Raw genomic sequence first — 17,098 nt, 5'->3', positions numbered from 1 at the left:
AACCTCTTTTGATAAAGGTCCACCTTTCGCTAGCTATCAGTTGCAAAAGACAGACGCTTGTGCTCATAAGCTAATTGATGACTAACAGCCGCTCCTCCATGGTCTTGCATTTTTCTCATCCGTTCAAAATATGGCTTATGTTTCAACTCATGATATGCATTCACCTTAACCATGTGTGGCGTTCGGCAATCTTCTCCAAATGAAAAAGAAGCAACCAAAAAAAATCGACCAGACTTACCTTTGAGAATGAATAATGCTAAATTATTATTATACCCTCATATTTTAGCCAAAATTACAACAGAGAGGGGGGAAAATATCGTCATAGCTTACGAAGAAGAAGAAGGAGCAACAAGCGACGTGTCGCTTGTCATGTCGTCGTTTACCCCAAGAAATATCCAAACTAAACAACCAACTACAACACGCCACGTGTTTACTCACAACTCCTTAAAACAAAGGCTCGTAACAGTTTTTTTCTTCTTCTTCCTTATCTCTCGGAAAAGCCAAAGAAGAAGTAAGGGATGGATCGTGTGGTCTTCTTCTTCCTCATCGCAGCCGCGTTACTAGCAGTTTCTCTCGGATCCGGCGAAGGTTTGGATAATCCGATCAGGCAAGTCGTCCCTGAGGAGAACGATGAACTCCTCAACGCAGAGCATCACTTCTCTCTGTTCAAATCCAAGTACCAGAAGACTTACGCTACTCAGCAAGAGCACGATCATCGCCTCCGTGTGTTCAAGGCTAACCTAAGGCGAGCTAGACGTAACCAGCTTCTGGATCCGTCTGCTGTTCACGGCGTCACGCAGTTCTCAGATCTTACTCCCAAGGAGTTCCGCCGCCAGTTCCTGGGGCTTAAACGCCGCAAGTTTCGTCTTCCTACTGACACTGAGACGGCGCCGATTCTTCCCACCACCGATCTCCCCACGGAGTTTGATTGGCGTGAACAAGGAGCCGTCACTCCTGTTAAAAACCAGGTTTGTTTGATAGAGATATCGAATTCGTGTGATCTTATAACCGTTCATGGATCTGTAGAGAAGAAGAAGTGAGTCTGTGTGTGTGTTTGATTGTGAGTAGGGTATGTGTGGTTCATGCTGGTCGTTTAGTGCGACTGGAGCTCTTGAAGGAGCTCATTTTCTTGCGACTAAAGAGCTTGTTAGCCTCAGTGAGCAGCAGCTTATAGATTGTGACCATGAGGTTTGTTTCTATGAGGATCCATTTGATGTGTTTTGGTGATGTGGTTGTTGTATATATGTTTCTTTTCCTTTTCCTGCAGTGTGATCCAGCACAAGCCAACTCATGTGACTCTGGTTGTAGTGGAGGACTAATGAACAACGCTTTTGAGTACACTCTCAAAGCTGGTGGTCTTATGAAGGAAGAAGAATATCCTTATACAGGACGTGATCATTCCGCCTGCAAGTTCGATAAGAGCAAGATCGCTGCGAGCGTGTTTAACTTCAGCGTTGTCTCTGCTGATGAAGATCAGATCGCTGCTAATCTGGTCAAGCACGGACCTCTAGCTAGTAAGTTTGAAAAACTCTTTTTTCCTTGTTACTGATTTAAGAATTAGCTAGAGATTAATTTAATCTTTGTTGCTCAAAAACAGTTGCTATCAATGCGATGTGGATGCAAACATACATAGGAGGAGTCTCGTGCCCATATGTATGTTCAAAGAGCCAAGACCATGGAGTGCTTTTGGTTGGGTTTGGTTCGGCTGGTTATGCACCAATCCGTCTTAAGGAGAAGCCTTATTGGATTATCAAGAACTCGTGGGGATCGATGTGGGGAGAGCATGGTTACTACAAAATCTGCAGAGGACCTCACAATATGTGTGGTATGGACTCAATGGTATCTACTGTTGCAGCTGTTCACACCACAACCAAGTAGAATTATTAGGACACAACTGGATTTTGCATGTCCTTGTGTATATAGATATGTATGTATGGATGGATGCATAAACAATACTATGAACTGTTATTGTTAGTATTGTCTCTGTGTTTCAGCTTTAATGTAAAATAGCTTGGGTATATTATCTTTGTAGCATCGAATGCTGAAGTTAATACTGATTACCAACATATAAAAAGTTGGGAATAATAGAAATCTTATGTTTTATATTATGTTTGAAACAGTGAAACTCGTCAGTCATAGAAGACACATCAGCAAGAACTAAGTTTATCTGTTCTGTTATTTATTAAAAAATGCAATCCATTAGTACAAATAGCATATCGATGGTTGTCAAGACAAAGACTTATTCCAAGAATAACAAATATCAAAGTGCTTAGTTTCATCGTTGAACCTACAAGGTCCGGTTTGTCTTACCTTCCATACACACTTCTCGCACCAGTTATCACCGGAACTATCTCGATGGTCTTTATATATATCGAACCAATACAATTTATTTGGAGACCTCGGCCATCGAAAATCACAATAAAACAGTGTCCTTCCAAAGAATTGACGCTTAAATCTAAAAGACCACGACTCACCTGGCTGCAAAGTCTTGTTGCCAAGATCATCGTCTTTTGATCTACAGTGATACAATAACGTTAGCTGATTACCGAGATCGTTTATGATTTCCACAGTTAATTTTCCGGTAGGAAACACAGAATTTGTTGATGGTGGATCGTTGGTAACCAGAATGTTGCTTTCATGGCCGGCATGTGATGATGTTGTAGTCAAGAAGATGATCAATATGAAAAGTGGTGGAAGGTATTGCTTTGGAGTATCCATTTTTTTTGGTGTCTATAGAGGGGAGTTTAAGCTAACATTATATATATATTTTTTTTTTTGATGGGAACATTATATATTGTTTGTGCTCGTTGAAATGGGTTCTAATATAATTTGTTGTTCCATATATATTCTATCCGAATATACCGTTTCTTAAAATTAATGCATGTGGTCAAATTAAGTTACGTTTTAAAGGGATGTTAATTGACTTTGAATGACTTTTTACTTTTTAGTTGAAAATCTGGAACAAGGATTTTTGTTACAGTTCTGAAACAAACAAAATATATATATTCTTATTGAAGACAGTAATCAAAATGTAAACCAAGATAAACTAGAATTATTTTAATTAATCCCATAGAAACTGTCTACAACTTGGAAATATATGTATTCTTATTGAAGACAGTAATCAAAATGTAAACCAAGATGAACTAGAATTATTTTAATTAAGATCCATAGAAACTGTCTACAACTTGGAAAAATGTTTCTTGATGTTCGTTTTGTAATCCCATTGGCTCGCTCCTGCGAGTTAAATGACATTTCTCTCAATCAAAAACTGATCAGACTATTTGAGAGTGAGATCACGTCCAAGATCAAAAGCTTTAGTTATCCATACATTGATAACGGATTTAATCCTCAGAAGTCAGAACCATGCCTTGTTCATTCTTGGGTTAGCCTTTGCGATTTCCCTATTTGTTCAAGGCTTCTCCTTCTTTCAACCAAATGGTTTTACTAACCCTAAATTTCTAGCCACGTCTGCTGTAAATAGCATTGAGGTTAAAGAAACAACCCGAGCTTTGTTTGATCCGATGATCCCTAGACAGCTTCTGAGACAAACCCCAGTGAAGGAGTTATCCCAAATCTATATTAGGTCGGTTGTGTCGATTTATAAAGCTTCAAAAACCTCGAAGTCGTTCGTTCTTTGTCGGCTTCTTCTCGGTGGTTCTCGCGGCTAAGGTAGTAAGGTACGGTGTTTTCTCATTTCTCTTCAAAGCCTCCTTTAACGTCAGTCCTTTAACGTCGCAGATTATCTTATTTTCATATCGATCTTATCTTCCAGTACATCTACCTTATCTCCATGTGATCAACTCAGTGTTTGTTTTATTTTATTTTTAAAACCAATAATTTAGGTCAAATTCGAAGATTTTTTTTTTCTCTCTCGCGATCGATAGAATCTGATTGTGATTTGAATGTTTCTTACTGCAGAAGTAATGTCCTCACCAATGCGTCGTGGTCACGCAGCTTAAGCTTACTATCGCAAGCTTGATAAATACTGGATCGTGATAGACTTCCTCAGTCTCAATCCAGTGTTGTTCAGCGTGATGAAAGACTTGTTCTGCCTAAATTTCTACAGTGAAGAATTCTTAAAGGGATGAGCTTGAGGAACTTGATACCGTTAAGGTCACAGCGCAGTTTGTGGGGTGGTATGGGGATGATTTTCAGGGGAATCTCATGTGAAGAGTGATGGCCAACCATCAGTTTGAGTTTATGAAGCCAACTGATTACAGGTTCAGTTTTTACAACGAGTTTGTCGTGGCCTACTCGCAAGTCTTGAATCCTCCCAAATATCTGAAAAGAAAAGCTGACAAAGAGCGCCGCTTACAAGGAGGCCGTTCTTGACGGTTTTCTCCAAGTCATTGAATGGCTGGCGGGAGGTATGAGGACTATGACTGATTGGCATGCTTCTGTGTCCAAAGATTTTGTCGACGAGGAGGAGATAAATCAAGAGTTGCCAATGATGCAACTACCACCTCTTCCTCTGCCTCCGCCAGAGATTCAACAAATGTTGGATGAGCTCCTTGTTCCAGAAGACCAGTTTCTTGCTCAACATCCGGTAATATTTTCTTCATACTAGGTCTCTTTTTCTTCTTTTTTTCCCTTTGGTCTGAGTTGTATCTAATTAGCAGTGAGACATACTTCAGGGTTTGACTACAATTAGGGTGGTTTGTGATGCCGACGGGCAAGCAACTAAGATCACATTGCAGTAATTGTCTGAGACGTAGCAAGTTTGAAGGAGAAAATAGCTGCGGTGTTCCATTTTCCAACATACAAACAAAAGTTAATTGGAAAATCAGTACAAGAAAACACCGTTTTTCCGGCTACAATCGGCGACTAAATGCGTAGTCATTAAATTTAGCGACTATTTCGTGACTATTTTGTGACTATTTTGCGACGAATCATATATAGTCGTGTATTAGTCGCTAATTTGCGACAAAAATATTGAGTCGCTAAATTAGTCGCTAAATGGCGACGAAGTAAGGAAGTTGTGAATGTTGTCGCAAAATAGTCGCTGATTTAGCGACTAATTGTGTAGTCGCTCGTGTTGTCGTAAATTTGGCGACTATTTTGCGACTTATGCGGCGGGTCGCAAAATTTTGTCGCACATTAGTCGCTAATTTAGCGACTGATTGTGTAGTTGCTGTTTTGTCGTAAATTTGGTGACTATTTTCCCACAAAAGTTTGCGACTCGCCGCTTATGTCGCAAAATAGTCGCTAAAAGTTGGTTTAAAACACGTTTTTAGCAATCCGGAGTAGGTGTACCTGTATTTGGTGACTACGTGATATAGTCACTTTTTAGTCGCTAAATATACCTATATAAACTGAGCTCACCAAACGTTTTTCTCACTCACAGAAACACACAAAGCAACACCAAAAAAAATGAGATCATAGAGATTTATAATAATGTCAGGAAGTTACAATTATAGTAATTTCCGGGAGTGGATGTACAAGAGGATCGATGAGGTGACGGAAAAATTTACAGAAGAGTTCAGAGCCGGGATGGAGCAGTTCATGCAATTTGCAAATAGCCAGCCTTTTGCACAAGAAAACGGGGGTAAGTTTTTTTGCCCTTGTAGTAGGTGCAAAAACGAGAAGCGTTTTCTAGGGACTAGAATTTGGAATCATCTTTTTAGTTATGAGTTTATGCCAGATTATTATGTTTGGTATAAGCATGGGGAAGAAATAAATATGGATATAGGAACGAGCACTGTTGATCCAACATTTATTAGTGGGAGTGAGGAAGTGGGTAATGTAGTAGAAGATAGATATGTGGATATGGTGAATGATGCATTTCCTTCTAATGTGGGTTTTGATGATTACTATCAATGGGATGGGGGTTATAAGAGTGTAGAAGAACCAGTACTTAACCATTCAAAAAAATTCTATGACTTGTTAGAAGGTGCAAAAAATCCATTATATGATGGTTGTCGTGAAGGTCACTCACAATTATCTTTAGCTGCTAGAGTTATGCAAAATAAGGCAGATTATAGTATGAGTGAAAAGTTAGTGGATTCAGTATGTGAAATGTTGAGTGATTATTTACCAAAAGGAAACCAGGCTACGGGTTCTCATTACGAGACAGAGAAATTGATGCGCAATTTAGGACTCCCATATCATACAATTGATGTTTGTATAAACAAGTGTATGTTATTCTGGAAAGATGACAAAAAGGAAGAAAAATGTTTGTTTTGTGATGCACCAAGATGGAAGCCTAAGAATGACCGACGCAGAACCAAAGTACCATATAGTCGTATGTGGTACTTACCTATTGGTGATAGACTGAAGAGAATGTATCAGAGTCACAAGACTGCAACAACAATGTGATGGCATGCTGAGCACCAAGCAAAGGTGGGAGAAATGAGTCATCCATCTGATGAAGCGGAGTGGAAGTATTTTCAAGAACAAAATCCTCAATTTGCTGAAGAACCCCGTAACGTGTATTTGGGATTGTGTACTGATGGTTTCAATCCATTTGGGATGTCACCATTCATTATGTCCAGTGATATTGACGCCATATAATCTACCCCCTGGTATGTGCATGGATACTGAGTACTTGTTTCTTACAATTCTAAATTCTGGTCCAAACCATCCGCGAGCTAGTCTTGATGTCTTTCTCCAACCTCTTATTGATGAGTTAAAAGAGTTGTGGTCTACTGGAGTCGATGCATACGATGTGTTCTTGGGCCAAAATTTCAACCTAAAAGCAGTACTGATGTGGACGATAAGCGACTTTCCTGCGTATGGCATGTTTTCTGGATGGACAACACATGGTAAATTATCTTGCCCAGTTTGCATGGACGATATAAAGTCTTTCTATCTACCTAATGGAAGGAAGACATGTTGGTTTGATTGTCATCAGAGATTTCTTCCTCCTGATCATCCTCTGAGGAGGAATAAAAAAGACTTCCTGAAGGGAAAAGACGCTACAAGAGAGTATCCACCAGAGTACTTGACCGGTGAGCAAGTTTCTTCTGAGCAGTTGAATTCTGTAAATCCACCAAGAACCACGGACGTCGGTGGAAATGGTTATGAAAGGAAGATGCATGGATATGGAAAGCACCATAACTGGCAAAAGGAAAGCATTTTATGGTCGCTACCGTATTGGAAGGACCTTAATCTCCGACATAATATTGATGTGATGCATACAAAGAAGATTTTTTTGGACAACATAATGTACACTCTTATGCGTGTGAAAGGTAAATCAAAAGATTCCGTCATGACAAGATTGGATATAGCAAAGTTCTCTTCCCGGCCACACTTACATCTTGATAGTAGGGGTAAAGCACCTTTCCCGCCCTATACATTGACAGACGAAGCCAGAAAAAGCTTCTTGGAATGTGTGAAATACTCGGTTAAATTCCCAGATGGCTATTCGGCAGACTTAGCTAGTTGTGTTGATATGGAAAATGGAAAGTTTTCAGGCATGAAGAGCCATGACTGCCATGTTTTCATGGAGCGGTTACTTCCATTTATCTTTGCAGAACTCCTTGACCGGAATGTCCACCTTGCGTTATCAGGTATATTAATTAATTATTTAAAGTTCTATATATATATATATATATATGAAATGAGTAAAGGTTTCTCCGTAATTAATGTGATGAAGTTTGAATAAATATAATATTGCAGGGGTTGGAGCATTTTTCCGGGACTTATGCTCAAGAACTTTGCAAACAAGTCGACTTCAAATTCTAAAACAGAAAATTGTTTTAATCCTTTGCAATTTGGAAAAGATATTTACACCATCCTTTTTTGATGTGATGGAGCACTTGCCTATACATCTTCCCTACGAAGCTGAACTGGGAGGCCCTGTCCAATATAGGTGGATGTATCCTTTTGAAAGGCTTTTCAAAAAATTGAAAGAAAAAGCAAAGAACAAAAGATATGCGGTAGGATCAATTGTTGAATCATATATCAATGACGAGATTGCTTATTTCTCTTAGCACTACTTTGCTGCGAACATACAAACAAAATCAAGGTGAGCAATTAAGAGTAATTATTTTTAAAGTGATATTTAATTTAATAGTCATAATAATTATTTTTTAATTTTATGGTCAGATTAACAAGATTTGATGAAGGTGAAGCGTTTGAATATCATGTCCCTGGAGTACCCTCTATATTTACTCAAGTTGGTCGTCCCAGTGGAGAAATGAATGAAATATGGCTTTCAGGTGATGACTATCGTTGCGCACACGCATATGTTTTACAGAATTGTGACTATTTTCAACCAATTGAGAGGTATATAATTAGTTACATGTCAAAAATTAGTTACATTTTAAGATATCTAATTCCACTACATTTTCTCATATACATTTGTGGTGATCTGGTCTTTCTATATTTAGTATGCTCGAGGATTATATTTCGGCAAAATATCCAGGACTTAGCGAGAAAGAACTCTCCTTGAAAAGAGCTGATGAATATCATTCATGGGTTAAACAATATGTATGTTAAATAATTTTTCGTGATATCCCTATTTTACTTATTGTTATTATTTAAAATAACGGGACTTATATGCAGGTTACTTATTGGAACGCCTCCAATCCATTTCCTACTTGGGTTCAAGAAATTGTCCATGGACCTTTGAACAAGGCTAAAACATGGTCAATGTATTTTACAAAAGGTTATTTGTTTCATACAAAAAATCATGGTGCTGGACGAAAGACATGTAACTATGGGGTCTCTGTTAAAGGTGAAAATTATGTGAATGCATCTGATGCTGCAGATATCTACGGGACATTAACTGATATCATAGAACTTGAGTATGAGGGGATGCTTGGGTTGAAGATCACACTATTTAAGTGCAAGTGGTATGACCCTGTTATTGGTAGAGGCACTCGCAGAAGTAATAGTGGCGTTGTAGACGTTCTTTCATCCAGAAAGTACAATAAATATGAACCATTTATTCTAGGTATGTATATAAATTTCCACATTAATTATATATTGTCACTATCACCTTTATATATAATATGTGTAACCTTTACACGTTGATTGCAAAACAGCATCTCAAGCCCATCAAGTTTGTTATATTCCGTACCCATACATAAAGAAACTGAAGCATTTGTGGCTCAATGTTCTAAAAGTAAATCCGAGGGGAAATATTTCTGGAGAACCAACTCTTTTGCAAACAGAAACTGATGATGCTGTATTGATTACTACAATTTGGAAAGGGGAGACCCAATAAATCTCGTTTATGATGTTGCAGACGCGGAACCTGAAGATGAATTTATGTGTAATTTATCGTCTTCGGATGATGAAGAAGAAGACGTCGAAGAACCCTGATATGTAAAATAAATTATGTATAAGATATGTAAAATAATTTACTGTTTAATAAACATTTGGAAGACCTTGTTAATTTCTTTAAGATTATTGTTTTATACAATAAGTATAACTTTTTTTTGTGTCATAAAAAAAATTTAACAATTTGAATTTGGGGTTACTCGAACCTAGGTTTGATGATATTAATTAGGGTACATTAACCATCTGAACCAATTCCTTTTATGTGAATATAAACAAAACGTATTGCTTATATTCTGTAACACTCCTCTTATATTTTGGGCAAAAGAAATTTGGGCCCAACAACATTTCGATCTGATCCATCAAAATCGATCTGAGACAAACCTATTCCTAAACCTAAACCTAAAACATTCGATCTCTCCTTCTTCCTCACTACTTCATCTCCTTCTTCCATTCACCCTAAATCAATCCATCAATTTGATCCATCTCCTTCTTCTTCAATCTACCTTCTTTGATACATCATCCTTCTTCCTCAATCTAACCCTAACCCTAAACTTTCTTCGATCCATCTCCTTCTTCCTCAATCGATCCATCTTCTATGTCGTCAAATCCTGCTGTTAAGAAAACCAAAATGAGAAAGGTTGCACCTAACCTTTCTCAGAGAGCCGGACCCTCTAACCAACCCCCACCCGTCATTAGAAGACCCAACCCTCTTCCACCTCATTACAATTTCACGCCAACGGCTCGAATTCCTTCCCCGTTCACGCCCCAAGAGCAACAACATTTCCGGAACTTCCCACCGCCACAGACGCTTTTCCAGAACTCAGCCAATCAAGTTCCTGATCCGCCCATTTCGACACCTGAGGTTCACAAGGATATTGCTCACATGCCGGAGGATCATCTGCTATCTCCAACGCAGCACTCTCATGGTCATAGTCAACAACCGTCTTCTCAAGGTAACAACTACGAGCCTTAACTCCAGGATGAGACGATGCAATCTCTAACTGCCCTGCTTACGATGCCTAGCCGTGAGAAGTTTACGACTGTTCTCTCTCCCATACCGTTGGAGACGACGACTTGGTAATGTTTCTAGCTTTGGTTTTATGTAGAATTCGATTTAATTGTTTTGGTTTGGTGCAAGCAATTGGTTTGTCATACTTAGGATGTCTTTGGTTCTCATAGTTTGCGGATTCAATTATTTTGTTGCTTTAAATTGGTTTGTTTGATTGAAAGTTTCAATCTCGTTGCTTTCAATTCGTTATTGTGAAACAATTGATGCAATAGAACTGATTGATTATTTTTTTTTTTTTTGCTTTATAACTGATCTGACTAACTAGCATTGTTTAAATGTGTGGAGGTTTGATCGGGACAAAAAAGGTCAACTTGTTCGGAAGATTACCAAGATTTTACAAACAAATTCGATGGTCCATATTATACTTGGACTTGTGTGCCTCCCGATCGAAAAGAAAGATACTTCATGGAATTTGTGGTAAGAATAGTACAATGTAACATGTTTTCTACTTGTGTTTATTGCTTATTTTCACTAACTTCACTAACATAAGTCCTTCTCTCTTTTGTTATGTAGAAAACTCACACCTGGGATCCATTGATAACAGGAACCGTTCAAGAACATTTCAACACCATTTGTAACCGTCGGATGAAGGGCATGGTTAGCGATGCAAGGACGTCTCGAATTAAACCTTCATGGATTGAAGGTACTCTCTGGCAAGAGATGGTTGATAATTGGGATACTGAAGAACAACAACAAAGGAGTTCAACCTATTCCAAATGTTGTTTGTCTGACCGTAATGGTCTAGGTCCTCACATCCACTTATCAGGACCCAAGTCATATAGAGAAATCCAAGATGATCTGGTTAAGTCATTTCTAATTTGTTAGTTACATTTATATCCTTTCTATCTTTAAACACTTTCATAACCATTCTTTATTTTGTAACATTGTAGGAAGAAGAGTTGGGAAGAGAGGTCAGTATGGGTGAAGTTTTTTTCAAAACACATACAAAGCCGGATGGTTCTTATGTGGATGGCAAGGCAGAGAAAATTCATCAAGCTTATCAGCAGAAGTTGCAGGAGAAGATGGCTGAGCTTGAGGCAGATTCAAGCCTTTCAGATGGTACTTCACACCGTCGAGAGCTCACCACCGATGAATGTACTGCCATCTTCCTTGAGGTAAAGTACCATTTCTATTCGATCATGAATTTGTTTTGCTCTTTATTTACAGTTTTTCTTTTTGGTAAAAACAGTGCACTGAGAAGGATTCACGAGGAACTCCTTATGGTCTTGGAAGCCTCAAAGCTAATCTTGGCAAGGGCAAGCAACGATCACAAACTGAAGCCTTTCTTACATTGCAAGAGCAACTCAAGGAAGCCCAACGACAAATTGAAATTCAGGCGACTCTCAATGCTGAAGCTGCTGCTCGAGAAAAAGAGACTGCTCTCCTTGTGGCTGAGCAAAAGAATGAGATCAAAGAGTTGTCGTTGATGGCAAAGTTTATGCGCGACACTAATCCAGCCTACTTGGAGTTTATAGCCTCTCAATCAGCTGAGGAGGACAATCAACATTCACCAACAACATGATCAACTCCAATATGGTTCCTATATTCTCTTAACTCATGAACCAAGTTCTTTTGTTCAGTTTGTATGTGTTATAAACTCTTTCTCTCTTTGGTTTTGGTTTGATTTCTGTTTTGGACTAATGTATTTTCTGGTTTCAATAAAATTATGGTTATTTATATAGCGTGTTTTCATTAGATTTTGGACTTGTATATTATGTTTGTTCTCCATTTCATTAATTTCAGGATTAAAATCAGGATTAATATCAGGATTACAAAACAATAATAACCAGTTAATTTTATTATTTTCTAAAACAAAGTTGTCGTTATGTAGTCGTCATTTAGACGGAACATTGTCGCTAGGTTGTCGTTAAATAGTCGTTAAATATGACGAATATTTAAAGACAACCTAGTATTGCAATTTTATTCATGTAACAAAGTCGTAAATTAGTCGTCATATTTAACGACTATTACACGACAACTACTAATATAGTTGTACACTAGTCGTCAAATTGTCACTAAATTGAGTTACTACATACCGACTACGTGACCACAATTTACCTACAACAGTGTATAGTCGTTAAATACCGACTAATTAACGATCAACTGTATTAGCGACAAAATATTATCTACAACAGTGTATAGTCGCAAAATAGTCGCAAATTTTCAATCAACAACTATTTAGTGACTATTTCTACAGTGGCCGATTGCCTGTTTTCTTGTAGTAAATACGGGGTTTTAGAGGACAATAGCAGGTCACTTGCTTATTACAACGAGATATCCTATTACTGCACGTGGTGTGAGACAAAGAGATGGACAAGGCTTATGCATATGCTAGATGAAGGATTTATTTACTAAATTTAAAGTTATATTTTGGATATTTGCAGCTTGTTCTGTCTGAGACATACATATGTCTGAGAGATGCGAATCTTAGACTACATTGAGGTTACCCAACTTTACTTGATTTGCGTTACACTTCTGAAACAAACAAAGATATTATTATTGAGGATAGTAATCAAAACGTAAACTACCATAATGGTACAAAATAGTAATATTTTAAGATCCATAGAAGAGAAACTGTCTACAACTTGGAAGAAGGTTTCTTGGATCCACGTCCAGCTATAAACTCCTGCATCTTCTTAAACTGTTCCTTGGTCATCCCACTGTAATACGCGTGAGCTCGCTCCTGCCAATTCAAATTACAGTTTTAGACTCTCTCTCTCAATAAAAGGACTGATAAAAAAAAAATGGTAAAAAAAAAAGGTTTAATAACCTTTTCGAGTGCGAGAGCATGTCCAAGATCAAGCTTTAGTCCATCATTGATAACAGATTTAATCCTCAGAACCATGCCTTGTTCATTCTTGATTATAGCCTCTGCGATCTCTCTAGCTTTCTTGAAAGATTCTCCTTCTTCAACCACATGGTTCACAAACCCTAACTTCCCAGCCACGTCAGCTGTCAATGGCAACGATGTTAAAGAAACTTCCCTAGCTTTGTTTGCTCCAATGATCCTTGACAGCTTCTGAGACAAACCCCATGAAGGAAATATCCCAAACCTTCACAACGAAAAACAGAGGATTCACATTCATACCATCACAAAGATTCATCTTAAGCCAACACTACAGGCATAAAGAGGAATACAAATTTGAAAATGTTGAAAATGAGAGCTTCAGAACAATATGATCATGATCTTAAAACATTGAAACGACGTCGTACGAGAAGAGATAAACCTGGCGTGAGTATCCATGAACTTGGCTCCTCTAGAAGCGACCAAAATATCACAGGCCAAGGCGAGTTCGAACCCGGCGGTGATGGCGAAACCGTTGATAGCTCCGATGATCGGTTTACGTAACCGCTCCATCTGCACAACCGGGTCGGTTTCCGGATCCTTCACGTCTCCTTTGAAAACAGATTCCGCAGCAGTCAAATCAACGCCGGAGCAGAAAGATCGACCCGATCCGGTGAAAATAACGACCTGGACCGATTCGTCGGAGTCCATGTCCTTGAATGCCTTGGCGAGATCCACCATCATCGCTCTCGTGAGCGAATTGAGAGACTTCGGACGGTTGATTGTGATGACGGCGATCCCGCCTGATTCCTTCTTCACCATGATGAGATTTTCCGGTACTGTTTGATCCATTTTTTCGACGATTTCGATTTCTATGAACGAGTATTCGAGTTTTCTGATCGGGTTTTTTTAAAAATTTTAGTCAATGAGGAAAAAGAGATGAGGAAGAAGAAGAACTTGCTTGGGTTGGTGTGCCATTGTTTTGTCGTTAGTAAACTGCGTCCCGTTTTTGGCCGCTCTTTCGACGCTGCGTATTTTGTTTCTGGAACATGAAAACGGCAGCTTTAACAAAGAGAACTTGGAGTATTTTGACCTGTAGATACATCAAATCTTGTAACATATACAGTTTAATATATCTCTGTAAATGAATGAATAATTTTGAGAATTCAGATACTTTCTTAATTTATAGAGGTATTAGTTTATCAATTTATATATCTTTTTTAAAAAAAATCTTATTTAAAAACCTCTTTTTTGGTTATAATCTATATATTTTTTATAACACTTACGTGTAATAAAGCAAATATAATCATTCAACGATTGTTGATGCAATTTAAGAAGACATTATCAGATTTTTCTATGCAATAGAGAATATTAGAGATGGTTGACACAAAAAAAAAGAAAATAAATAAATAAAGAGGTTCAAAACCATTTAAATGTTTGATTTCATTTCACAATTGCATTTTTCTTTTTTTTTCTTTCTTGTTAATTTCTAGCAACCTTTTTTTAAAGAACGTTTTGGACCAAATTTTTTAAAAGAACGTTTTGAACCAAAGTCCGTAGTTTCACTATGTTTAACTATGTTTCTATTACCAGAAAAGTTAGAGACCCCTCCAAAGCAAAGCTAATCCTCCAATCCAACATGCACCACAATACGTTAATTTGTTAAAACATTAGTGATTAGTCTAGTCTTACCACGTATGAGTACTACAATTTAATTTTCTTTCAATAAATTTTTAAAATATAACATCACAATCTACACAATGTGGTAAGTTAACTAATTAAAAAAAAAAAAACTTCACTGTTAAGCCAGTAGAAAATTTTTGGTAGAAATAAATATGAAAAGAGGTGATCTCTCCCTCAGCATCACATCGTGAGCACTTGAGAATGCGCCACAGGTATACTTCTTTATACATATTTATTTTGGAGCACTCTTGGTGAGAAGAATCCAATCAGTGTCTTATTTATAACAAAAAAATCACTTTGGACTAATATTAAGTAAGCTTGAAAAATATGTATCACTACACGTTAACTAGCAAATGATCCACCTGAACGCCTAATCGAAATTTGGGCGTTTTTAGACAGTTCAGGAGTTTACACTATAAACTAATATATATCTGATATTATATACATAATTATACAAAATATGTATAAGAATAATAAATATTTTAAATTAAAAACAAAACAATAGATAAAAATATTATTTCAATTCATTTTAAATAATATATTAAACATTTATAATTATGTTTATAGAAATAAACCTTATTAATTTTAAATTTGTGCAATTAAAACTTTTTAAAAATACACGAAAATGATGATACTACAATTTTATGCAGCCAAAGCAGCCGTCTAGGCGGTGCTATAGCGCCTAGCGCCTAGACGGAATGGAGGCGAACGCCTAGAACGCTTTTTCGAACACTGATTATAATAAAAATATTGAAATAATAGTATGAGGGTTTTGGTTATAATAAAAAATACAAACAACAAACAAAAATCAATACAATAAAAGAAGGATATGGCATTTATGTTAAATTATTTAACCAATTAGATTATAGCATTAATACATGTCAGCAGCTGGTGTTGATACATCAGTTAAATTCTTTAACCAATTAGATTATAACATAAATACATGTCAACTATTTTTACTTTTATGTGGACAAAATAATAGGAAAACGAGAGAGAGGGAGCGTTTTAATCAATTGCTCGATTTCTTTCTTCTTCGTCGTCGTGATATAATGGTTCGACTGTGTTGTTGAATGCTCGTTTTCTTCTTCTTTTCATTGTGACCTCAAACCCAATGTTCGTAATGATCTATGATAAGCCACGATTGATCTGAAGCATGGGGATTTGAAAATATCTCGAAGGTTTTTGAAACTCAATGAATCTAGTGGAGGACGATCTTAAGATGTAGATTGGGGAGGATTTGATTAAGAAGCTTCGAAAAATGAACATGGACCAGATTCGACTAGACGAATCTATCGAGGTTTGAATTTTGAATGTTTTCTTGATGTTTGGCTGAATCTGGGATAATTGTGAGATTGAAATTGTGGATTCTGATTCTACGAAGCTATCTTTGGTGTTTAGCTGAATTTTTGTAGATTGGGGATAGGATCTTGCTGGGTACATACATTAATCGCCATGTAAAAGTACCATAACCTATTGCTTTAGTTTGGTTTGGAGGCTGTTTAAGAATCTTCTTATCTCCGATCATTGCTTTTCATATGTTACTCTCATGATGTTTTTCTGTCCATTAAAAATAATGTTCTCTTCTCATAATAAAGTTTATTTAAAGTCCATTTATATAACTTCTCTAGCTATTTTAAGTTTTTGCAATGCTTTGCTAAAAAGCTGCATATGATTTTTAGACAAATGCATTGAACTCATGCAATTCAAGTGGTATGAAGATGTTAAGAGTTTGAATATATTACATGAAATATTGTCTATAAATTGTATACGAAATTAAATGTAAACATGTAGAAAACTTAAAATATATTTATTGAGTAAAACTATATGTAACATGTATTTATTAATGTATGAATTGGTAATAATGTAGTAAAATAAAACTACTAAAATTGAAGCAAATAAAAAATTATTAATCATAAATCATTTTTAATTTGTATAAATTATACTTATATAGTAAATAAAATTACTTCAAAATTTTAATTTATGAAATCAAGAACTCAACTATCATATGATGATACAAATAATAATTATTTTTTATCAAAAAATTAATTAATTATGATATTAATTTGTGGAAAATATATACATAAATAATATAAAAAGAACAATAAAAATCATACTGCGCGTAGCGCGAGGTCTAACCTAATTATAATAATTAGACATCAAATCATGTAATTTTTAATGTAAATATATATATATATACATTTATAATAAACTCAAAAAAATGTACTTGAATGTTGTTATGTGTGGTAATTACTGTTTCAAATTCATTCATTTACATAATGCAATACTCTACAAATACAGTATGGCATTTATTAATTAGCAGCAACCAGACAACTAAA

The 17,098-nt window shown here is 36.6% G+C and overlaps 5 protein-coding genes across 5 annotated transcripts in view; 3 read left to right on the top strand and 2 right to left on the bottom strand.

Annotated features, from left to right (window-relative positions):
- LOC104720313 (probable cysteine protease RD19C) overlaps positions 1-74 on the top strand; it is a 3,998-nt gene extending 3,924 nt beyond the window's left edge. Inside the window, exon 3 of the mRNA XM_019230720.1 lies at positions 18-74. Coding sequence (XP_019086265.1) covers positions 18-74 — 57 coding nt within the window. The remainder of the gene's footprint in view (positions 1-17) is intronic.
- On the top strand, positions 510-2,101 carry LOC104718756 (probable cysteine protease RD19C). Its single transcript, XM_010436563.2, has 4 exons — positions 510-968; positions 1,069-1,188; positions 1,268-1,514; positions 1,598-2,101. The coding sequence occupies exons 1-4, from the start codon at positions 519-521 to the stop codon at positions 1,876-1,878; spliced, it is 1,098 nt and encodes a 365-aa protein (XP_010434865.1). The 5' UTR covers positions 510-518; the 3' UTR covers positions 1,879-2,101.
- LOC104718755 lies at positions 1,978-2,785 on the bottom strand. The gene has a single exon (XM_010436562.2). It carries the CDS (start codon positions 2,716-2,718, stop codon positions 2,227-2,229), a length of 492 nt encoding a protein of 163 aa, XP_010434864.1. The 5' UTR covers positions 2,719-2,785; the 3' UTR covers positions 1,978-2,226.
- LOC104720312 lies at positions 10,813-11,935 on the top strand. Its single transcript, XM_019230995.1, has 3 exons — positions 10,813-11,095; positions 11,185-11,409; positions 11,484-11,935. The coding sequence occupies exons 1-3, from the start codon at positions 10,880-10,882 to the stop codon at positions 11,814-11,816; spliced, it is 774 nt and encodes a 257-aa protein (XP_019086540.1). The 5' UTR covers positions 10,813-10,879; the 3' UTR covers positions 11,817-11,935.
- On the bottom strand, positions 12,732-14,025 carry LOC104718754 (probable enoyl-CoA hydratase 1, peroxisomal). Its single transcript, XM_010436561.2, has 3 exons — positions 13,522-14,025; positions 13,065-13,347; positions 12,732-12,977 (listed from the first exon to the last, which is right to left on the bottom strand). Exons 1-3 carry the CDS (start codon positions 13,929-13,931, stop codon positions 12,873-12,875), a joined length of 798 nt encoding a protein of 265 aa, XP_010434863.1. The 5' UTR covers positions 13,932-14,025; the 3' UTR covers positions 12,732-12,872.

This window comes from Camelina sativa, chromosome 10 (assembly GCF_000633955.1).
Source record: "Camelina sativa cultivar DH55 chromosome 10, Cs, whole genome shotgun sequence".
NCBI classification, from domain to species: Eukaryota; Viridiplantae; Streptophyta; class Magnoliopsida; order Brassicales; family Brassicaceae; genus Camelina; species Camelina sativa.
The sequence above is the reverse complement of the archived record's forward strand: the minus strand, read 5'-3'. Positions and strand labels throughout refer to the sequence as shown.